This window comes from Etheostoma spectabile, chromosome 4 (genome assembly GCF_008692095.1).
Source record: "Etheostoma spectabile isolate EspeVRDwgs_2016 chromosome 4, UIUC_Espe_1.0, whole genome shotgun sequence".
Classification (NCBI taxonomy): domain Eukaryota; kingdom Metazoa; phylum Chordata; class Actinopteri; order Perciformes; family Percidae; genus Etheostoma; species Etheostoma spectabile.
In genome coordinates, this window is record NC_045736.1 from 21,524,345 (window position 1) to 21,549,548 (window position 25,204).

At 41.5% G+C, this 25,204-nt stretch overlaps 1 protein-coding gene across 4 annotated transcripts in view; it reads right to left on the minus strand.

Annotated features, from left to right (window-relative positions):
* Window positions 1–1,047: 1,047 nt before the first annotated feature.
* The window catches only part of tfeb (transcription factor EB), a 41,299-nt gene continuing 17,142 nt past the window's right edge, over window positions 1,048–25,204 (minus strand). The window contains exons 2-12 of one of the 4 annotated variants that reach the window (XM_032514295.1): window positions 22,147–22,238; window positions 15,637–15,742; window positions 14,891–15,073; window positions 11,368–11,466; window positions 10,979–11,167; window positions 10,176–10,265; window positions 5,613–5,730; window positions 5,348–5,404; window positions 4,673–4,748; window positions 4,411–4,558; window positions 1,048–4,321 (exon numbers count right to left, since the gene is read on the minus strand). In XM_032514295.1, the coding sequence (XP_032370186.1) occupies window positions 3,746–4,321; window positions 4,411–4,558; window positions 4,673–4,748; window positions 5,348–5,404; window positions 5,613–5,730; window positions 10,176–10,265; window positions 10,979–11,167; window positions 11,368–11,466; window positions 14,891–15,073; window positions 15,637–15,666 (1,566 nt within the window). In that variant the 5' untranslated portion in view covers window positions 15,667–15,742; window positions 22,147–22,238 and the 3' untranslated portion in view covers window positions 1,048–3,745. Of the gene's footprint in view, window positions 4,322–4,410; window positions 4,568–4,672; window positions 4,749–5,347; window positions 5,405–5,612; window positions 5,731–10,175; window positions 10,266–10,978; window positions 11,168–11,367; window positions 11,467–14,890; window positions 15,074–15,636; window positions 15,743–22,146; window positions 22,239–25,204 lie in introns of all 4 variants that reach the window. The other 3 variants (XM_032514296.1, XM_032514292.1, XM_032514294.1) reach the window with 3 other exon arrangements.

The following is a 25,204-nucleotide window of genomic DNA, read 5'->3' on the forward strand; positions in this document are numbered from 1 at the left end:
CACAAAAACATATTGTGCATCACTCAACTGTGCTCGCCATTTGTAAAAAAGGAAAAATGTAAAGGTTAAGAGCTTTCACAGCAGCTCGGTCCTTTTTGTGACTGCTTTGGCAGTGGTATCGCCTATATGTATCACAGGACAGTTGAAGGAGACAAGGGGCCGGCATTTTCTACAATATAGATCTGTGGTGCTCTCTGGTGGACATATAATGTAACATCAATTTATCTGTCGTCTGCCTATACAGTACCTGCACTCTATTCTTCAACTACACTCCAATGTTTTAACTTTACTGTTACAACATTTACCTCTCAGAAAAGCCAAGTTTCACATTCAGTTTTTTTAATTTGCAGTTGGATTTGATTTCTAAATGCTGAAGGAGCATTTACAATTTATTGAGATGGGATGCATGTGCATTTCTTCACCAAATATTCTCATACACCTTACAAGGACATTGCATTGATGTGCATTCTTTACCAGGAGGCTTACACTAACCTTTAACAAGTTGCAAACCTAAAAACATAAACTTGAATTGTTACAGATAAGACAGACATGTTTTATTGTAAAAATATTCTGTTTGTGATAATAAATTGTGCCTCTTAAATTAGTTTCCTTCTTCCAAAAATCAATAGATAGATAAAATAATCCTTTTCCTATTCCTGAATTGCGATCCTTCTCCACAATCTAAAACGCTAATATTGTTCATTTCAAAAGTGCCGGACACAAGATGGCTCCAACTTAACTAAAAATCCATTCTCGAGAATTTTACTGATCCGTGTATGTACTGAATGCTTCACATTCCCACATCACACTTGTCTAAGTCTCATGTTGCACAAGAATTGGCTTCAAAGCTAGCTGTAAAGTGTCACACAATCAGCTCATACATACACATATTAAAGTCAGATTTAAGGCAAGCCCAGCAAAACTTTCTCTTCAGCAGATGAATTTTAAAGCAGGTCAAAGTCTGCACATACCATAATTATGCACAGTGAGGGTCAATTTCTCACTTCCTCAAGTCACATCAATAAAAAAACACTCAAAACCACTAAATGGATTCTGGTAAAACATTTTATATTTTCAGTAAAATCAGAACCACTTTTCCCTGTGTAGTTTGCCTGCAGAGCACCCTCTAGTGGAAGAGTAGATGAGGCCTGCGCAGCTCTTTGGAGTGTTGGCTGGGTGAAAGTACAACAAAAGTCAAACTGTGGCTGATAGGGAAAAGGCACAACTCTGTCACACAGACAGAGAACAACGCAGAGTCAGGGATACCACGCCATGGCAACCACAACTCCTTGTCTCAGAGTTTATGTGAAGTCAGTCGTCTTCCACTCTCCATGGAAACCAAAGTCAGGGAGGAAGGAGGCATGGCGAAAACGTGGACCTGCTTCGGTCTGACCAGAACTAGTGGAAAAGCTTACATTCATACAATGAGAAATTTGAATTCAATCAAATCAAATGATCAAGTTTCTGTCTGGCTCCAAAAAGTTAAAATAGAGATACAAATAAAAACCCAATCATATAAAAATGGCATCATAAATGTACATAACCTCTTCATAAAGTCAGTTGAAATCTGGAAGTTTATAAACGGCAACTTACTCCTTCCCCAATAAAACATTGGTGGCTTGTGTGCCTTTACAGTGTGCATACTGAAAATGGCTCTGAGAAAAAAGGGCAGTTATGAATAAAATTGAAATAGAACTAAAACAAATACAAATAAAATACATTTAAGTGGCTTAGTGGCATATAACATTTGAAATAAATCTTATTTCATAATTCTTCCATGTACAAAGTCAAAACAACAATATAGTTTCCAGTGCTTTGGGAGATATAATAATAAACAACAAACTATAATAATAAAGAAAACAAACACTTCTTTTAATCAAAGACAATCACCATCAAAGTTGTTTTTTTTTCTACTTTTATCAGTACTGATCATAAGCTATATCAAATCAAAGCCAAGCCCTAGGTCTACCACAGCAGAGATACAAGTCAGGTCCAACTCAGCCTTCCCAGACCATCGCCTGAAAACTGTAACCAATAGGATGGCAGATTTCATTTAGGTGGCACTTTGGACAGCAGACCTGAGTTTCACCTCTGCAGCTGGCAGTTTCCTCAGCTCGTCCGGGGAGAGACTGAAGCACAAGAGACTTGTTTACAAGCTGATTTGAAAACAGCCTCAAGGCTGCACTGTATGTATTGTTTGTGTGTGTTCAACATGCATGTGTGTGTCCTAGCTGAGCATGTGCACGTTTAATGCGTGCCTGTTCGTGAACCGAGTGAGAGCGTGAATGCATGCAAGTGTGTGCTTTTACAGTGAAGACTACACTACTTATGCTGCCAGCTAAGACAAACTAACTCCTTTTCTCTACAGTATTAAACCCTGTCACCAAATATTTCCTTCACCTGGGCCTCTCATGCAAGCTGGGCCCTACAAATTCAATTAGTGAGAGTAAAATTAACAATTTATCTCCTGCAACAACAGGAGCAAACTCTAAAGCATTTACAGGCATAACTGAAGTTGATATTAAATCTAAACTCTGGTTAGGATTTCCAACCTATAAAAACACGCCTTTGAAGAGCAGCAGCTGAAAAAATGAAAAGGCACATTGATAGGGGTCATGAGCCGGACACCGTTCAGGTTAACATCTGCTACTGCTTAAAAAATAATCTGGCTTGTGTATTCTGTTACAGTACCTGAGTATTTTGACACCTCACAGTTGTGGACAACACGCTGTATTCTGGAGACCATCCAAATGTTTTCTCTACTCCCTTAAAGGTCATGGCAGTGTCAAGTGTTGAAAGGTATAGAAACTGGGGGACAGCAGCATGTGTTTGAATGTGTTTGTGTTTGTGAGAAGACCACTATTACAACTAGAATTGGGGTATTTGCAACACATTAAAGGGGCTTTGCTGAAAGCTGGATTATCTGCCTCCTCCAGTGAGTTTTACAATGTTTCCTTAAATGTGTTCATTTAAAGAACACATTTCAGCTTAGCAGGCTAACACAGACTGCTGTCAAACACAAAACAGCTTGTGCTAGAGGCTAAAACCAACACTGGAATAACAGATTGCGGAAGAGAACAATGTGACTGGACTGCATCCCCTTAAGATAAATTATGCATGCAGGAGCATAAAGCTATTTCCATTTCATTCACTATCGCTTACTCAATCATTTATGGTTACTAAAAGAGGTTGATGTAAGGAGAAAATACCATGTCCTCTATCAAGTGAGACAATGCACTCAGTTGTCCTTGTATCTGATAACGTCAATTTAATTAACTGCTGGTTTTGTCCCTTGTTCAATTATGATACAGAGTCACCTTTATGGAAACAAGGCCACATGTGCTATATAACTCCTGACCTGGCAGCATTGGTTCACCCCTTGTAAATGCTCTATTGGGCAAAGTTTCAAGCTGCACAGTTTATCTTACATGCGCTTGTGTGTGTGCGTGCAAAGGTTTGCACTATACAAAATATTTTACTGTGTGAGGGCTGTGTACCTTCTTTTGCACGTGTTGTTAAGGGGAAGTAATTGTACCACAAATGACTGTCTTTGGTGTATGATCAAATTGTGTGATGTATATTTACAGTATGTGTGTGTATGGGTGTGTGCTGGGTGAATGATGTCATGTCTGGTGGCAGATTCCTTTCTGCCCTATTGTATGTGCTGTAAATGTGTTGCGCTGATGAACTGTCACTTTTTTGCATGCATTTGTGCATGTGAATGTGGGTGTGTGTGCGCCTGTGTTTACAGTATGTCTCCATCCTCTATGCTAAAGCTGGATCTGCGGCTGGAGTCGACCGAGGCTTCAGGCGACATCGCAGAGAGGAGTGGGTCTCCTCCCATAGGGGACAATGGCTCGTCCATCATCAGGAAGCCCATCTCGCCTCTCGTCCCCTGGACGTCCAATCCGCCCAGGTCGCCTAGCCCTGACATGCCGTCTGAGAAGCCGGGTATCCCATCACACAAGTCCAGCGACTGGGTAAAGTCAAAGGGCTGGGAGCTGCCTACAGCTGGGTACTGGATGGGTGGCTGGGGCTGCTGCAGGTGTTGGGGGAGCGGGGGCAGCTGCCTGTGCTGTTGCTGAACCTGGCCCTGGGGGTGGAGGTGGGTTTGCGGGAGGAAGTGGTGCTGCATGGCCTGGGGGTGACCCTGGGTCTGGGGTAAGTGCTGGGGCTGGTGGTGAGTGTGTGCCAGGGAGTGAGAGAGGTTCTCTTCTGGGCTGGTCTCTTGCTTTATATACGAAGCCATCAGGTCAGGCTGGTTCAGGGTGGAAGGAGAGTTGCTGGGCAGGCCATGTATACGAGCCTGCATCTCCAACTCCTGTAGACAGTGGGTGGAGGGCAACATCGTCAGTCTCGTTGTACTGTATTTCTTGTGATTGTGTTTCTCTGAATGTGTAGGTGTGTTACCTGGATGCGTAGCATCAGTTGTTTGTTTGCCATCTCCATCCTTTTGAAGTTGTTCTCCACCTCTCTTGACCTATGTGCATCCTTCTGCATGCGTTTGATGTACTCCACAGACGCCCGCAGTATAGTGCCTTTGTTCCAGCGCACATCACTATGCACACAGTAAGTACATACAGGCCATTTCCATAGATAAGTAACTGACAGTAACAGAAAGCATTCCAAAAATGATCCACACTGAACATCCATTGTTATATAAGCAACTCACAGGTCATTGGTTTTTGGGATCATGGTGCCCAGCTCTTTGATACGATCATTGATGTTGAATCTCCTCCTCCTTTCAACTATTGAAGAGGAAAAAAGAGACAAAGGGGAGACAGAAGAAAAATACACGATGAAAATAATAGTACAGAGAAATTAAAAGGCACACAGCACTTACAATACATTTTTTCAAGGCAGACTGTGGCCTACAAAAGTCAATTCTCAAGTATGTATTGTCTAGCATCCACATGGTTGTCATTGTAGTGCATATGAGAAAAGCATAGATCAGCGCATAGTGGATATACACAGTAAAAGACAGAAAGGGACAAACTTTGGGCGGGCACGCACGCACACACACACACACACACACACACACACACACACACACACACACAAGTCACAGGTAATTACACTTAAGTGACAGGACAGCAGAAATTACTAGGTTAACCATCCACTAGTTGCACTATGTCAGCTAAATCAGCACAAGCCTATATAAAACCGTTCTTGCAAGAGACAGATTATGGTGTGTGTGTGTGCGTGTGTGTGTGTGTGTGTGCGTGCGTGCGTGCGTGCGTGCGTGAGTACATGTTTCTAAGGGCATGTGCAGTATTCCGGGTGAGAAAGTAGAGAAGGTGGTACATTATTTAGAATTTGGGTAGAGCATGCTGAGGGAAAGACTCACTCAGATTGTGGTTGTCTTTCTTCTGTCTCTCCTTGGCCAGAGCACGGGCTTCTGCGTCTTTGCAATAACAACAAGTGATTAACTAATGGCTGAAACTGGGACATTTTTCAACAGAAACAATCTATGAATAACAAATGCCACAACATAAATTACAGGATGAGGTACTGTTGGAAGCAAATGTTTTACATTCACTCAATGACAGTCTTTTATATAACTTATGCTGATCCCAATAGTTTAAAAAAATGGACAGCTTGGTTTGTCGCACCTGACAGTTCTCTTTTGACGGTCAGGTTGGCAGGACAGGAGTTGCTGGTCATAGCAATGGCTGGACCCTTCATCCCCGGACCTGTATACACATCCAGGTGACTGCTTGACAGGGGAAGCTGGGGAGGACGCAGACACACAGCCACACATACACACAACAGATATGCACATTTAAAAAACCAACAATCTGCAAATAAAAATTACTTACTTTTTTTTTTTTTTTTTTTTAAATCACTTCATTAAGTGAGCTGTGCAGAATGCAAGTAGAGAAAGAATAGCATTTATGTGTACCTCTATACAATGCTTTGTTGTCAATGAACAGATGATTTAACTATCATATGAGAGGACTGAATGTTAAAGTTGAATTACATTTTAAAAAGTACTTAAAACAATAATTACTTATTAAATTATTAAAACACTAAATCAAACTCAGGTCCCACTGGTGTTAAATCTAGAATATTTTGGTCTGTTTCATATACCTTTGTAAGTGTTTTTATAAAGTCAGTGTTCCTGTTAAGTGTGTTGTAAAGAACCGATAGCAGGAGATAATGCAATAATATCACACATAAAGCAGCCTGCCAAACACACAGCAATGATTGACTATCATCCTATCTACCTTATCTCTCTTTATAGCTTGGTTCTCTCCTCTGGCTTCTCCAGCTCCTGAACTCACACCTGTGGAGTGGTCTTCTAACTCTTGCACTTTAGACGTTGTGTAAAACTTTGTTTTGTATGGACTCCTAAAAAGAGATGATTTCCCTTTAATTGTACTGTATAGTTGGAGTGCAATGGACTTTTTTTATGCCTCGTTAGGAATCATATCGTACTCCATGAAGCGAGGGCAAATGTGACACTGCTAATGAGGCCTGAGAGATAAAGAACTTTAAGGATAAGATACCTTATCTGCTGGCTACTGTGTGAGATCAAACATGTGCGCGCACACTCTTTTCTCTCTCTCGTTCTCTTTCTCTCACACCCTCTCACTCTCTCACTCACACACACACACACACACTTCTGTATGTTAACGATATGCTTTGTTAAAGATGAATACATCTTAACCAGTGAGGAGGAAATTACATTATTATGGTGTATACCTTTGCCAGCTATAAGTAAGGTTTAGATATAGAAATGTTTACTATATTTGATCTTCATCACATTCAAACAACAAACAAAAAGTTTTGAAAGCAAAACTGTGCATCATATTGAATGACAAAATCCCAAATAAAATTTGCTTATAAAGCCCCATCCTATTATGGTAACCTATTTTTTTCTGCTGATGCGAGAAAGAAAACACAGAGTTTCAAATTTTCAAAATTTTTATTCCCAGCCTCTTCCATGCTTCTGCACCTTCTGACTTCCCATTTCCTGGCCAGGCAGCCTACCTCTCACAATGCCCCACTCCAAAAAGAAGCCATCTAACTCCATTGAACAAGCAAGCATGACTGGGACTCAATATGGTTCAGTGTAACCATCCATACACACTCACACACACTTAAGAGTCGAACTGTTCACTTGTGCCTGGTATTCAGTGGTGTTCCCGGCTTTTACTAAACTTTGAGATTCCAAGAATTCCATGGAGTTTGCTGCTTTAATCCCCATTAGGATTAGAAGGTGCATTTTGCGCACTGGTCTGTCAGTTGGGAATAAGTCTATGAGTTCTGTTTCCAGTTTATTTTAACTCAAAACACTTTGTACAGCAATAGTAACGTTCTGAAAAAGTAGCAGTATTAACTTATCAATCTGTACTTTGTGTTCCTCCCCCAGTTGCTTTGTTGTGCTGGCTTCACAAACACTGATCATACTCAGGATTGATCAGTGGCCTAATCTAATCAATCAGTGTAATGTTAGAAGAAGGTATACACACACACACACACACACACACACACACACACACACACACACACACCACACACACACCAACACACACACACACACACACACACACACACACACACACACACACACACACACACACACACACACACACACACACACACTGATTAAACTCATCAACAGAGGACATTTTATCAGATACAGCTACAAGCGGCTGTTTGGGTTTCCTTCTCTCACACAGTCAGATAGACAATCACTCAATGAGATGAGCCTACAGTAGTTGAATCTACTAATATTTATACTATAACTGCATGGTAAACGCCAACATAACACACAATATCAACTCAAACGTGCAATAACTCTGATTCCAGTCTTGCAGAACCAACCATCACGTGCACACACAAAAAAAAGATTGAAGATCTCACCCACCCCACCGCCCCTGCTGTGGCTCATTTTATAATCAGGGACCCGAGGCTGGGAGTTAGAGCCGTCACTGCATCCTGAGATTCACTCAGCGCGAAAGCTAAACGCCTGCAACATTAACCAAATTCACGTAAAACAGATAAATAACAGCGCTTCAGTGTCTTACCAGCTGAATCTGTTCTCCTTCAATAACTTCCACAATGGCATACGTCTTATTCATCTCCTTCATCCTCCACTCCTTCCCTTACTAGGCCAGCAGTTGTTCTTCTTCTCTCTCAAGCACTAGCAGCACACACAACTCTCTCTGGCACTGCTGCCCCTGGCTTGGGAGACTGACCTCAGCAACACCAGTCCTGTCTTTCTTCTACCTCTGCTCCCCACCAAACAAGAGTGAACTTTCCCCTAACTGGACTTTCAGCCTGTTTTCCCCGTGCACAAATTGCCCTCATCCCCCTTTCCCTCCTCCCATCTTCTCCTCCCCCTCTCCACCTCCCCCCCCTCTCTCTCAGAATATCTTGTAAACAAGTTGAACTCTAACTGCTGGCAGTTTAATTGTTAATTTTCTGAGTTTGTTTCCTCAGACACAAAGTACTGTACAGTCCTCATCTGACATGTCTTTCCTACAGTTTCTAACTATGTCCAACATGGTTAAAGGATGGAATGTTTAGTGCTGGAGTCAATTATACGCTTTTGCATGTGTGTATGTAAGTTTGTGTCTGTGTGTGACTGGGTATATGGGTGCATAAACACCATCACCACCCCTGATAACAACATAACATAACAATGAATGAAAGAGGTGACAGAGAAAGACTGCACAGATGCAAGAACTGCGAATACACACAACAGAAAATCAAATGTTTGCGTACTGACAACGCTGCTTATCCAGGTCTATTCATTTAGGACAGACTGAGCACAGAATATAACTTAAAGTGGATGAGGGTTTAAGAGGACTACATATTCCATTAATTTATTTATTTATTATTTATTATTTATTATAATTATGTCTTTTCTTCTAATATTTGCTTAGACTTTACTCTCTCTTTTATCTTCTTTTTCAGATACACACACACACACACACACACACACACAAAAGTGTGTGCTCTACATAACCACCCTTAAGCTTGATTTATACTTCTTTGTAAGTACATGAAGACACGGACCTACGCCAGACCCTACGTCGTAGTCTGACACACACCTCTCGAAAAATGTAACTACATGTTGCGCGGTTGTGGCTGATAGTGTTGCATTTCCCCCTACTCATTTCCTGGTTCTCCTTCCAGGAAATGAGTAGGGGGGAATCAAGGAGAGTGTTAACCTTTCCGGCTACAGATTTCCCACCTTGGTCAGAAAGCACAGGGGAGACACTTTGTTTGTCTCACTACTGAAACTAAACTACTGAGTCACTACTTGCTCCAAAGCTAATCGCCGTCACTCTCTCACTTTCTCCCTTGCTCTATCATCGGCCACTTACGTAGGCTCAATGAAAGCTCTGCGTGTAACCTCCGCAGAAACAAACATCAAACTTTAGTTTCAACAACAACTGGTTAGCATATTTATAATAACAACAATATTGTTATCTATTTTTTTCTGTCTTGTTTCGTCTATATGCCTATTTTAGTCTACTCCTATGTATATAATTCTGTTTTGTGTACTACCCTTTGCACCAATAAAAAGTTGTATGAACCACGTGGACCAACCAAAAACATGCATATAGTGTGTTGCATTGCAACTGCATTCCTTATAAATTATATTATCATACAAACAGTGCAAAACAAAAAGCTCTATTTTAATAAGTCCTTTTGTATATTACTGAAGCTTAAAAAGATTCTTTACCTCAAAACAAGTAAAATTGGCTGCTACATTACTTAGTTTAGCATTTTCAATAATTCTAAGGTCAATGACTACAATCAAGATACCACCCAAACAGCTGAATTGTACTGGACATTAAAATCCTCTCATGCTATTAGAACACTATTTTATCAAGACATTACTTCACTGACTTGTATTCTTTGAATAAAATTACATGTTGCTTTTGTTTTAAGGAAAACAAAAGTTGTCAAAGTATCCAATTTAAGTCAAGCCATTTTTCTCAACATAGCCCAAATTCACAAATCACAAATTTGCATTGAAGGACTTTACAATCTGCACATCATATGCTATCCTCTATCTTTAGACATTCAGTTCAAATAAGGCAACCCCCCCCTCCCAAATATGCCTACCTTAACTCTCATGAAACATTTGTCGTGTAAAGACAATAAAAAAAATGATTCTTGAAATAACACTCTGTTGGTGGGTTGGTTTTACTTACTGTGTTTGGCATCTGTATGGGGTCAATGTATGCCTGAATATCGTCGTAGTTGGACTGCATGCTGATGATGTCATCAATGACCTCATCCATCTGGGGGAAAAAACTAGGGGGTTACTTGTGTGATTATGACAAGCTCAAAGACCTATCCTGGCTAACTTTAAGACTACTAAGAGTTAATCTACATTTCCATGTTTAGCAAATACCATACAGAGAAGACTGTCACTACTCTCATTCTTACAAAGCACCTGAAACCTGCTGGCATGCAGGCCACCAGGTCAACTCCCGTGCAGGTGGATGTCTCACTCAAGAGAAGACTTTAAAGATAACTTCTATGTCAAGGAGTCTAACTGGTAAGACTATTGACTCTCAGAGAGACTAAAAGAAGAGGGGTCAAAGTCTGCCAGGTTCAAAGGGCTTTCCCTTCTGCTGTTCGCCTGTCACTTGTTAAGCTGTAATTACTGTAGCAAGGCCATAATGGAGCATTTAAACTCCAATGATAGCCAGTCTCAGTTATTGCCAGTTAGCCAACACATTTTTCAACACACCAACTGTACGCATGACACATAAACACCAATGCATTTAGAAATGCTGCTCCAGCTCACCAAAGACCAATTAAATCATTATGACGCTTTCATAAAATGTCACTTTAGGGGCAATTTTCAATCCTCATAATTTTATATAGGCGGGTAATTAAGCCTTATTTTATGGAAATTTGTTCAATCTGGATGTTGTAAACTGTACTTTATAACATATCCAGGGATTAATGTTCATTCCACTGTCTGCCCACGCTTGTGGGCGTATACCTCTGTCTCGTGACTGGAGCCGATGTTGAGCATTGCCATGGGGCTGTTTGGGGCGCTGTTTCCAGACATGAGCTGCTCAGTGCGAAAGTGTGGGGAGTGAAGGGGTGGGGGGGCAGACGCTGAACCCCCTGTAGGTCCCATGTTTGTGGGAGGAGAGGGCGGCACCGGCCCTACTACTGCATGAACTGTCTACGGACAGAGAGAGAGAGGGAGAATAAGGGTGATAATTGTGTTAATGACTAATGAGTACTGGCATAGATACATGTACTGCAATATTGTGTGGATTGAACAAACCAGATAAAAACAAAAAAGAAAAACCATACATTGTATACATGAAGTGGATCTAATGAGAGACAAAGAGGCTTGAACAGATAACCTCCAAAAAGTACCTGTTTGGTAGCATAGGTGGAAGACAGGTATGTTTTCACCTGTTGCCTCCGAGACTGACGAATGTGGTAGTCGGTAGGATTCTCAAGGTGGGTCTGTACCTGTATTAAGGGATTGACAGTCAAAGGACATGATCAATTCTTATTCCATTATTGATTTTGCACTTTGATCCAATTCTTTGTTTATCCTGTTAATGATTCCTTTTTCACTAGACTTGGAGTGGAAACTGGTGGAAACACAATATATACAGGATTTATAGTACGTCATTTAATGTTGTTAAAAGACAATATGATCCAAATAAAGCTGCTGTTAGTCACAAACTGACTAAAAACTCCTTTAATACAAGGATGAATACTAAACAATAATCTATCATTTATATGTTAAATGAGAAAAAACAAATGCATTCAACTGCCAGTTTAATAATTGCAACTTGAACCTCAAGGTAAAAGATGCACTTGGATTAGTTTAAAGGGATGCACTTGTAAGTGTAAGCAAACAGACATCGTACTTTTACAGCAAATATTATATTTTGCCATTATAGTCCACTTATAAAACACACAGATTTGAGCTGCGAGAGTATGGGGTGATGGGTCCCTTCCCACGGCCATCCAATCTCTGTATGACCAAAGCGAGAACTGTGACCAATCCTGTTTGTAGTATTTATGGACAGGATATCAAGGCTCAGTCGGGGTGGGGAGGTGTTGCAGTTTGGTGGGCTTGGGATCTCATTGCTGCTTTTTGCAGATGATGTGGTCCTGATGGCATCATCGGCCTGTGACCTTCAGCACTCACTGGATCGGTTCGCAGCCGGGTGTGAAACGGCTGGGATGAGGATCAGCACCTCTAAATCTGAGGCCATGGCTCTCAGCAGGAAACCAATGGCGTGCCTTCTTCAGGTAGGGAATGAGTCCTTACCCAAAGTAAAGGAGTTTAAATACCTTGAAGTCTTGTTCGCGAGTGAGGGGACCATGGAGCGTGAGTTTGGTCGGAGAATCGGAGCAGCGGGTGCGGTATTACATTCCGTTTATCGCACCGTTGTGACAAAAAGAGAGCTGAGCCAGAAGGCAAAGCTCTCGATCTACCGGTCAGTCTTCATTCCTACCCTCACCTACGGTCATGAAAGCTGGGTCATGAGCGAAAGAACGAGATCCGAGGTACGAGCGGCCGAAATGGGTTTCCTCAGGAGGGTGGCTGGCGTCTCCCTTAGAGATAGGTAGAGAAGCTCTGTCATCCAAAAGGAGCTCGGAGTAGAGCCGCTGCTTCTTTGCGTCAAAAGGAGCCAGTTGAGGTGGTTCAGGCATCTGGTAAGGATGCCTCCTGGACGCCTTCCTAGGGAGGTGTTCCAGGTACGTCCAGCTGGGAGGAAGCCTCGGGGAAGATCCAGGACTAGGCGGAGGGATTACATCTCCAACCTGGCCTGGGAACGCCTCGGGATCCCCCAGTCAGAGCTGGTTAATGTGGCTTGGGAAAGGGAAGTTTGGGGTCCCCTGCTGGAGCTGCTGCCCCCGCAACCCAATACCGGATACGCGGATGAAGATGGATGGATGGACAGATTTGAGCATTTTTTTAACACCAAATGACAAAACAAAAAAACTGTGATAACACTTACTTCAATATCCATCACAAGAATGAATACATACATGTTTAGTGTGTAATATAAGCTCAGCATGGTTTAATACTAATATTTAAACATACAACACTGAGAATGGTGGTTCAGAGGTACACCGCATTATCCTTGTCCCGTAACACTGTGATGGCACAAGGACATTAAATCAGTAGTAAAGCCTACAGGAGTAAAGCCACTCAATCTTCTGGTGTGGCTACATAAAGCAATGGGCGGGCCTCATTCCTTCACATCAAAGAGTAAAGCTTAGTAGAGAGTAGGCCTACTCCCCATTACTACAGAGAAAGACTCAACCCCTCTTCCCTCCAAACCCCCCTCTGTTTTTATATCCAGCAGTAGAATTATTTTAACTGAACCAGAAACTTTTCAATAAACACACCTTTATGCTACTTTGTGTATGTTTTACAGCAAATCATGACCCATATGAAAAATACACATGATTGGCGTTAAATTAATCTGTTGTAACTATTCAACCTATTTGGCTCGGCACTGTCAGCACAGATGAAGTACAAAGAAACACAGGAGTTTTGACAGGCTTGATGACACTGATGGACAGACAGTTGCCCTTATCTACAAAATGAAAGGTGAGACACTGACAACACACACACACACACACACACACACACACACACACACACACACACACACACGCACACATGCATGCATAGAGAGTAAACAAATTGCCCCATACAGTTTAAGCCACACACACACAAACACACACACACAATGAAGTATTGTGCAAATCTATACACAGAAACACACACTATCAAAGATAAGGACACACACAAGCATCTTTGGAATCGGGCAAAATGTCACTTCAGCTTTATCAGTCCCTGTCTGACTAAGGCTATCTACATCGCTCCTGACAGTCCTATCTCAAAACATGTCAAACCTCTCTTATCTTCTGTCTCCCTACCTGCTTGCTGCTCCACCGCATTTTTCTCTCTCTGCCTTTTTTCTAATCTGTCCCTGATTTTCCCCTGTGTGGCAGGGCTGCCGTGAGAAGCCACAACGCCCAGTGAAGTCCTAAACACCTCTTCTGCGCCTTGCTACCCTTTCTCCTGCTCAGCAACATGTGAGTGGATTAATGATGTCTAAGTGCCACAGCCCCCTGTCCTTTTGAAACCCCCCTTAACCAACATATTTTCTCTCTTCAGCGAATCCCCTTAATGAAACCCCCCTTAACCAACATATTTTCTCTCTTCAGCGAATCCCCTTAATGCGATCTGTTTAGCACTTTGTCTTTGTAGTGCAGAAACCTTTGTTAACTTTTACTACACTATATGCAGTATATATTAAGTTATTTTATTTTGCTGTCAAAATACTTCTATATACAGGGTGCCCTGGTAGCTCCCCTGGTTAAGCCCAGTTATACCACCTGGTTATACAAATGCTCAGTCACTGCAGTGGCCCAGGTTCAACTCCGACCTGTGGCCCTTTGCTACATGTCATCCCCTCTCACCCTTCCACTCCCTGTCAAAAACATCTTCAGCTGTACTAAATATAGGCAAAACAAGCCCAAATAATTTATTAAAAAATATACTTCTACATACTTCCTTCTCAATATGTCATTTCTAACCTTCAGAACATGTATCAGTCATTATCAAAAGAATAGAAATTTGAAGTCAAAAATGCCAAAAAATCACTGGTTCCAGCTTCTCAAAAGGTGTGCAATGGTTGCTTTTCTGTTTTTACATGTTTATATTTTCAATATCTTTGACTTTTTGACAAACAAGCAATTCATGACCATGAACTCTGGAAACCCTGGGAAGTTGTGATAGGCATTGTTTCACACAAATTGTATTGGCTAATTGAGCAATTGATTTGATAATAATCAGTACATGTAAAATAAAAGACATTCATTGATAATGAAAATAACAATTTGTTGCTGCCCGACTGACCTTAAGAACCTCCACAGGGACCTGCATGCTTTGTTGATGCTGCGGGGTGCTTATGGCTGGGGTAGGTGCAGGTGGCCCAGCCATGCAATGATGCATGTATTGCAGGGCTGCATTCTGTTGCTGCTGCTGCTGTATCTGCTGCCTCTCACGCTGCTCCTCTTGCTGCAGCTGGTCTCGCATAAGCTGGACACGGACACAACCCCCACAGGCGCAAGCACGCGCACAGGCCACACACACACGCACACACACACACACACACACACACACACACACAACACACACACACACACCACACACACACACACACACACACACACACACACACACACACACACCACACACACACACACACACACACACACACACACACACATATATAGACACATTACAGGAATGCTCAATTAAAGCATTAGGACCTTTAAACTGACTGTGATTTGCTTTTGGCTGTTAGAAGAGCTGTTAGGAGAGCACACCTAGTGACTCACACATCTATTAAATCACCCTGTAAAAAGTATGTAGAGTAAAAATATTAAAATATGCAAGGACCAAATAGCACAGCCAAATAAGTCAGTGGTTGCTGCATGTAGATGCCCTTGAAATAAATGTCCCACCCACAAAGCTGTGACATTGACCAGAATACCTTCCACTCCAGTGTCCACTCGGTCAAACAACAAAACAAACCGACTTTAATATCCATAGCTAATGAAAGGCTTGCATGTGCTGTATGGATGGCGCTTGTGTCATACCTGCATCCGCAGGCCAATGCGTGAGGCCATTGCTGGGGGGCGAGGGGGCAGGGGAGGGCGAGCCGACGTCAATGCACCGCAGTCCAGCCCGAAAAGGTAGAGGAAGCTGAGGAGGAGAAAGGAAGGGAGATTAAATTGAGAGTTGAGCCAGAAGAAGGAAAGGAAAATAAACAAGGCGAAAACAAATGTATCAAAAGTCTGCGGGGATTCCTTAACAAGAAGGAAAGTAGATCCTGTGTAAACACTTCTACCTCAACTGACATACTCTCTTTGTAGAGAAGCCTGATTCAGTGTGTAATTGTTACACATTGGGTACATTGGTGATAAGGAGAGAGATGCAAGTGAAGAAGGGGAAGTGTGCAATGTTGTGACTAGGGCTCGGCCCATATATTCGACTTTGTTGGGTTGGTAATTGATAGTATAACAAAATCATGAATCGATGTTTTTAATTAAGCCAAAAGACGTGTTGTACAGCAGTGCTTCCATTTTCTGAACGGTGTGAGAGTCTTTGCTGTGAACTCCTTTCTCTCCTCTCCTGTGTGTTTCACCAAGTGCATGGCTTTGAGCACACACAACCAACAAGTGCACAGCAGAGAAAAGTGCAGTGACGGCAGTCCGCTAACTTGTTACTCTCGCTACCAACATTAGCTCCGCTGTTTCAACAATGTAAAAAATGTGTATGCAGGCTGAAAATCACTGGGAGTAAGCTATGAGCTGGGGAAAAAAGCCTCTAGCTGGGTCTTAATTATACTGTATAAATGTTTTTAATTTAGCACCCTGGTGTCGTTTTAGGTGATTTAAAATAAGTATAATAATATCGTAAAATCAATTGTCGTTACAAACAATTGAGAATGCTGCCTGTATAAACTAGAGTGTATATTTTTAAAAAGTTATATCAGATAATACCTCATAAAGTAAGTAAACAATGTATACAACCATTTTGAAAAATTAATCCATCTGTAGAGCTATATCTATTAATTGTCTCTTTATTCCTGGATTTCATATCTTGAGTTGAATTAGGAAAAGGAGAGACAGTAAAATTCTAATTGTGCGAAATAATAAAGTGGTCATGAGGAAATCATAGCAACAGAGATACAGGATGTGATTTGAGTTTTAATTTGCACACCAGTTGTTATTATTGATTGTTCGGAGTATTGCACTAGGCCTTGATGTCCAAAACAAAGTAGCTACATATCAAGGCTAACAGCTGTACATTCTCTGTAAAGGTCTGACTTCAACCATTAAGGTCTCATATGTATTCTCATGTTTGAAAGGGTGCACTGGGGTCAAGATAAGGTAGCAGTAACACTCTCTTGACCCTCAATTATGTCCAGTGTTTCCTCTATGTTGATAGCGGACCGCCACAGTGAAATGTCTACCGCCATGGTATAGGGCAGACGCACAACAGGGTTTCCGCTATGTACACCGCGCACCGCCGCTCCTTCAGCTGTTTATAAAAAAGTCATAATTACACAACTCTGCAGAGCCGTCTGCTCTACTAAACTCAAGCAAAGTGTCATCCACTCTCTCTCCCCAAGCAACTGGAACAGTGACAGGACTTCATCACTTGCCAAGTCATGGCAACCAAGTAAACAACAGGGGTACTACCATAGACAGTTAAAGAAAGAGTACTATTGTCACTCAATCTTAGGCAAAGTGACAAACAGCAACAAAAGCTGCTACATGAAATCCGCACTCATGCGGCTCCTGGGAAATATGACAGCTACAGTTTATTGGAAATAGCATTGTGGAAACTGAATTTGAAGACTTTAAAAAGTCATCAAATCCAGTGTCCACAATGCTATTAAATGTAAAGTCACTTTACGGTTTATCAGACCCCGGATGATACAAGAAGCTAACATTAGCGAACGCTGCCTCCCCTCTGCAGGAGATGCTGTATTCCTTCAACACGCTGTATTAACGTTAGCTACTGTTTTAAAACTGTTTCCCAGGTTAGTGGGGGTGCATACCGCTCAAAACCAACATGCAAAACGTTGCTAGTAATGTTCACTCAGCGTTTTGTTTTGTTGTTAACTGTATGTAAAATGAGTGATGACGTTAAATTACTGGTTTCAGGTAACCTCCCTATGGTACCGTCTATTTGCTGGATGGGTTCAAGGTAACAGTCGCTAGCTAACATTGGCAGATATAAGCCCGTTGACAGCAACGTTATTGTTCATATTTTGGCACAATGTTTCTGACTGTAGTGGTCATAGTGACTGAAAGTGTGATGTGAGATGCTAAAAAGAAAAACTAAATGCGGTTTTCAGGTAACGTTAATTTTTGACGTTCAACAACACCCCCCACCCGCTCCTGCCGCAGCTGAAAAAAATTGTAGAGGAAACACTGCTGTCTCTCCAAAAAAAGGGTGTATTGCGAATTATGAGGTACTTCCTCGATAACAGCGAGGTCATGTGGGAGACATGTGGTCTTGTTGTTCTTGGGTGATCATGTGAGCAGACGATGACGGGGAACGCACATAAACCCTGTATAACACCTCCTCGTCTTTCTCTCTCACGCATACACACTCACAAATATGTATAATTTCACACACTCATTGGGGAGTCCCAAGACTGACAGTTCCCCTTCTGCAGTGACTTGTGTTCATCCCCTGAATGACTAAGCTCGTCTGGACTCACATGTGTAATGAAACCTGTTAAGGGCAAGGTTTTTACTGTATTCTAGAACTAAGCTGATGGTAATGCACTGAGACAACTTCATATAGAAGAGCAGTGACAGGGTCTAAACAACCAATCAGAATATGATTCCTCTAGTCTCTCATCAGAATCACTGTCTGTATTTGGTCATAAAGAGAGAAAGACGCAGAGAGAAAGACATAGAGAGAGAGAGAGAGAGAGAGAGAGAGAGAGAGAGAGAGAGAGAGAGAGAGAGAGAGAGAGAGAGAGAGAGAGAGAGAGAGAAAGGGAGAGAGAGAGAAAAGCTCATTGTGCGTGAGGTACAATAAGAAGGACAGCTCCTATTGAGGACTGAAGCCGCCTGTTGTCCGAAGTGTACATTTCAGCAACCGAGGGGAACACACTGCCCGCTTTGTGCCCATTGGATGGCCCACATGAATAACACACACACCCATGCAGATGTGCATTGAAACACACACATTCCAACACAACCATGTACCCAAACTTGGACTCAAGGACAAGCCGACTCCACAAGCAGCTTCAAACTGCCAAAACGGACTCTCCATAAACAAAAAGTACATAATTAGAGACACACTAATCACAGCACGGATTTTCCAATAACGTTCACAACTAGTGATGATGTTGAAATAACTTGTACACGCTGCCAACATCTGGAGTTCAGAAGCAGGCCCTCTTGTAGTAGTAGTAGTAGGTGTCCCTTTTCAAGATGCTTATTTACACTGACAAACAAACAAGTGTGTTCACACATGTACACAGTGGTGGACTTCTACAAAGTGTATTTAAAGAGTATGACAACTGGGGTGATTACGTCTCCAAATTCAATCGGCAAGGTAGGAATGCCAGCCAGAGGAACACATATACTCTATGACTTGAGGATTTAAGGATAGACCTGTAGGTTGTACAGACTGTAATTTTGGGAGATTTTAAACAAAACACAAAATTTTATATTTATAAATAAAGATAAAACTGACTTGACTGCCACCAAATAGAGCATAGCTAACCATATCATGTTCCACTATAAAAATCAAATAAATTAATTCATGTAGCTTTACACATGCTAAACCAAAAGCCATAAAGTGTTAGCTTGACGTTGCCAAAGTAGTCTGAAACCTCTCATTTCATATTCAATTTCCAAGGGGCTTTAGACCAAAATGCCTCCAGACACAACTGGATAGACCTACAACACATCCAATCAGATCAATGAAACATAAACAATGGAAAAATATAAGCAGAATTGTAGCATCAACATGTCTGTGAACTAGTGTTGCCATTTTGCCACTAGAATTTGAAGAGGTGTTTTTACTTTGCTTGGGAACCAGACAAATCTGCAAGCTTATTTATTCTGGCTAGGTGGTAGCAGCTTCAACAGAAAGTTCCACATCAGCTGCAGCCATCTTGTTTTTGTAAATGTCTCAACGGCGCTTAACTTTACAATGTTTGTTTCAAAAATACCCAATAATATATAAACAGTTGTGATTGGCCTGTCAGATCTCAAGCTGCTGAAAATCTGTCTAAAGCGGAGGGCAAACAACACATCAATAAAACATGAGCTCGCAGATGTGTCTGGTTCCCAGATAAAAATAATAAAGTGTACAAATAATGTTTATGCTGTACATGTTTATTTAACTGTCCAACATATTCATAGCTACTACTCCATAACACAACATCAGCACTGTGTTATTTACTGTTTTTAGGGGAACTAGTATATGTGGCTCTGCCACAGTTTGGCTCTCAGACACATTTCCACATTCATAGATTACAGGCAATTCATTGGCCAATATTAATTAGAACTGTTATTTAAAAATCCCCAAGTTCTGCAAAAGGAAAATGCTTATGACACCAGATGCAGTGGCAACAATGTTTACATTAAAACTACCTATCTTTCCAACAGATGTGAAGCTATATTAGGCTTTATGTGTGCCATGGCTTCCAACTGTGATGAAGCAATGATACAAAATAGATACGTCCTTTAACACGTATGCGCTGACAGGGTATCACTTCCTGATATCATATGGTGACACCCTGCTACCATGATCTCCCACATGGGCCTTCCCATTGCCTGACATCCTTCAGGGTAAGCAGGCATCTGACGCAGTAAGAGCACACAGCGGCCATTGTGTGTCCAATGCTGTGATGTCACAGCCCCTTCACTTCAAACACTGACAGCCAGTGGGAGGATGTAGAGCGGAGGAAGCCCGGTTCAGAGGTCAACTATGGATTGTGCCACAGATTAGTCACAAACATACATGCCAACAATAAGCACACAATTGAAAAATAGAATAAATTAAAAAGTGCTGTGCACCCCTTTAGTTTCTTCCTATACATACACTACATACGCAAAGTGTATCACATATGCATATATAGACACAAACACACAAGTACACACACACTTGGGGGCAGTGTGGGGCCATAGCACCTGTGTTCAGAGACATGGTGTTAATTTGTGGAGTGTGTATTTTTAGAAATGACTGTGCCATGCAAAGAAAGGCCTGTTCAACAGCCAACTCTGAGCAGTTGAATGTGGGATGTGAATATACACACATACACTCAGGTGCACTCTCACAACAAAGCACATGTGCATTCATGCATATGCTGCAACAGCTGCTGCACAAAGTTCAAAGACAATTTACAGTGATATTGTGAAAAGTGCAGAAACAAAAAAGAATTGCTATTGCTGTTTTGCCATCACAGCAATTCAGCATGGCGAATAAAAGTATAAAGTACCCCCCTTCAAATGTCTGGCACAGAGTAAGCTTGACTGGCCAGGTCCTGCTCAGAAAAACACACACACACACACACACACACACACACACACACACACACACACACACCCATACACACACACACACACACACACACACACATTATAAATACTGTTTAAGAACTTCAACCTTAGTCATGAGAGGGTAAAAACGTGAAGTTTAAGTCATTCTTGCTAAAAATATTTTTGTAGCATTTGTGACCATTGACAATCACTTTTGATATTTGATCCTAAGGTACAGGTTATCAAATGCTTAGTCCAACCACCTTATGATTAATATCACAAAGGTTCCAAACGCACTACAGACTTCAGCAACCTTTCCATCATTGCACATGCGCGTACAAACACACACACACACACACACACACACACACACACACACACACTTTCCGCATTAAGCTTTCTGTCTGCCTGCTCTAATGACTAAAATAACCCCCTCTGCTCTCTGTTCTCCTTTTCAGGAACACCCTGTTCCCCTGAGCTGGGTGTGTTTTTTGTTTGGTATATGTGTGTCTGTTTGCATTTGTGCCCTCTACAGCGTCAGATGGTGTCTTTCAGAACATGTAAACAGACCTAAATTATCAATATAACTAAACCACCGCCCCCACACACACACGCTCAACGTGTAACGTTGATAGGATTATGTGACATGGCTGTCAATGGCAAGTATGGGGTCCTTACCCTTGCCTTTTTGGTTTCACACACACAAACAGCTGTATCCCTTAGTAATATAACAAATCAAACTACTCAGACATACAGACGGAGGGACAGTCAGATCATTTTTAAATGCTCAGGACTGCTATTCTGTGGGTCAATTGATGCTTTAGGTATACAAATATCCTGCTACCACCTCACTTGTACTAATTACAACAGATATTGTACTAGGGATGTAGTGGTAGCATACATGGGTTGTGTATGCACACCAGAGTGGATGAGGTAACTAGAAAGAATGATTCTCATTTCTATTTAGTCATTCAAGTCAGGATTGCCACTTGTGTCAATGCAGGGTAGCTACACAATCACTGATTAGATGGATTTCTACAGTATAATTTAGTAGCACATTTGTGCACAGAGAAACACACGTGCAATTACCTGTTTGAGAGGAAAAAGAGTTCACAGGAGGAAGTACGCTCTGCTTATGCTGCTGACTACATGTCTGGATGCTGAAGAAAGTGGATTTCAATCTGTGAGGGGGACATCATGGGGCAGAGATGAAGAAAGGCAATGGAGGTATGAAATGAAAAAGACGAACAAAAACAGACAAAAAGGAAAGAAGGAAACAGAAAAAAATGGTTAAGATAAGATAGATTTTAATTGTCCTAAAGGCAATTTGCATTGGAAACATACACAAACAGTATCTGCTGTTTAGGAAATTCAACACATGCACACACACACACACACACACACACACCACACCACACACACACACACACACACACACACACCACACACAACACACACACACACCACACACACACACACACCACACACACACACACACACACACACACACACACAGGAGCTGAATATTACTCCACCTTTTCATTGTGATATTTTGTGATTACATTCTGAATCTGCCACGTTCTCTGTCAGGTAACTATAGTAGCACAATGTCTTCCTCTGACGTAGAAGTAGCCTACACTGTAAGTCAGTAGTAGGCTGTACAGTGGAGTTGCATATTAAGTGGTTTGGGGTCCTTCTGTAAGTCATTTTGGGGCACAACTTAGTTTTGAAGAATTCTACAACCAGCAATACCACAGGCCAAGCAATCATCCAAACAAGCACATTTTCAACGGGCACTGTACTAGTAAAATGTAAAACAGCAAAATAGACAGATGGGATGAATAGTGGTTACATACAATGTGTGACTGGGACTAGAGTGTGAAGGGTGGAAGCTGCAGGTGCGCAACACACACTGAAGAACTTAGAAAAGAGAAGAATTTCCAGGGCGGAAGCGAAGGAAGCAACAGACCATGGTTTGCCCTAAGTATAAACACACACTGAATGGTGTCAAGAGATGATATTCTCCATTGTTTTAAGGTTTAATTGTGTTGCAAGAGAAGCTTTTCATTTAGTTAATTAGTTCAGTTTTTTCATACAGCAAATTGTTGCAGCTCTCCTATCTGGTTTCTAGCTGTTTTAACAGCTGCGTTTTTCAAAAGAGTAGGTTTAAACATGTTCTTTTATAGTTTCTATAACAAGAAAAGACTAACCTAGTTGTGCACTCAAGTAAAATATTCAAAACACTGAACCCTCTTCCTTTTGTTATACATTTTAACATGGTTGGGGCTAAGAGTTAGATGCACAACAGCTGCTGTAAAATGATCAATGTCCTTAGATTGTTTTTTAAACTTGAAGTGAATAGAAACTTAAAAAAATTAAGTGCCCACAGCGTAAAATTTCTGCACAGTAACCAACTTTCTGAAGGTTATCTTAGTGAATCACCACAACTCATCAACATTGTGTGTGAATCAGAAGGCCTGTCACCTTCTAAACACAGGCTATAAATACCTGACCAACAGACACCCTTGTCCAGAGTGAATCTATCAACTAAGTCCTGCTTTCCTCAGGTCACTCTGCCTCACTGATAACAGAGAAGAGAGCAATGTGAAACTAGCGGGGAAAGTACAACAGGTTTTCAGCACAAACACACTTTTAGCCATTTCAAAACAAAGTACAACACAATAGGATACAGGAAAGACAATACACCGGCATCAATTGCAGCCAGGCATCACTTCCCGTTGCCTTCCATCAGTTTTCACAACTCCTAGTTTTGTCAGTGGTGAAGCAACTTCCTCTGCAGGAAACCTTGGACAAATACAAAAGCTGTTTGCCATTCCACAAGTTTTAGATGCAAATCTTAGCTTTTAAGATTTTAATATTAATGGCCTCTTCTTATATGATCCTTGAAAAATTAAAAGGAAAAATAAAGTACATTTTGTTCGATCTGGCTCAAAGGCTCTGTGCAGAACATGTACACAAACAAGTCATATATAGAACCGAGTAACAAAAAACAATGCACAGGTATTCACAGAGCAGATATACTGTACATTTATTCACCCTGCTGTGTTGCAAGTGTAGTGCTAGTAACCTACAAACTAGGATATCAGCTCACCAAACACACAAATCGTTCAACAGTCTGACCTCAGTTTTCCATTTTTATTACATAAATCGATCCATTTTGGAATACAAGTTAACATTAGAGAGCTGTTGTATTCCATGTAGTAACTTTCACTTTCTCCCCACTAGACTGCCACACAATCAGTACCATCACTCTGACATACTGCCTCCACTTAGTTGCAAGTAACAAACAATCTTTGCATTGCTAAACAATGCAGTGATGACTCAAGATCTCTTATTGGTATTTATGTTTTGGGAATGTCAAAACGCAATATGTAACAACCAGTTTATTGTCAACAGTAATTGAACCAATGCTGCTTCTGTTGCTGCTACTGCATCTTTTCCAATTTAAAAGAAAATGGATGTGATTAAAAACACACAAAATCTACTTAGACATATTCAGCTTAATTTCTGATATAAAGGCATATTAGCCTGAATGGAGCCCAAATTGCCATGTTCAACAGCCAGGATGGGAGAAACACTGACACCAATACATATAGTAGAGTATAAATTTAGATCCTTACCAGCAACTCTCCAACTATCCCAAAGAAAACATTGTGTATCCAACAGATATCTGCTCTTCCACGTGTTAATGCACACACTCCCTGACAGAGAGACAGTTATTGCTGTCTGGGCCCAGCCAACTACTGCTTTCATATGCCGGTTCACTGGTTGTGACGGCACTTCTCCCTCCACAGGCCGAGCTACAGTAAGCTGAGTGACAGTCACTATTAGTCACCTTCCTCCCTCTCTCCAACCACCAGTTCAGCTTCCTATTTCTCCTTATTCTCCTCCTCCTCCCGCTCTCCTCCTCTTCCCCTAAATTAGCCTGAATGTCGTAGTCTGGGGCAACAACAACGAGAGCCTTGTGTCCAGTAAACGTTTCTCCCTCTCTTGTTTTTCCACAATTTCACTCTAATATGAAACTCCTCCTTCAGTCCAGCCTCCTTCCTAAAGCAGTGTACAGCATTTGCATACAGTTACACCTAAACATGTGCATGCATAAACACAAATAGGAAGCAATTGGAAG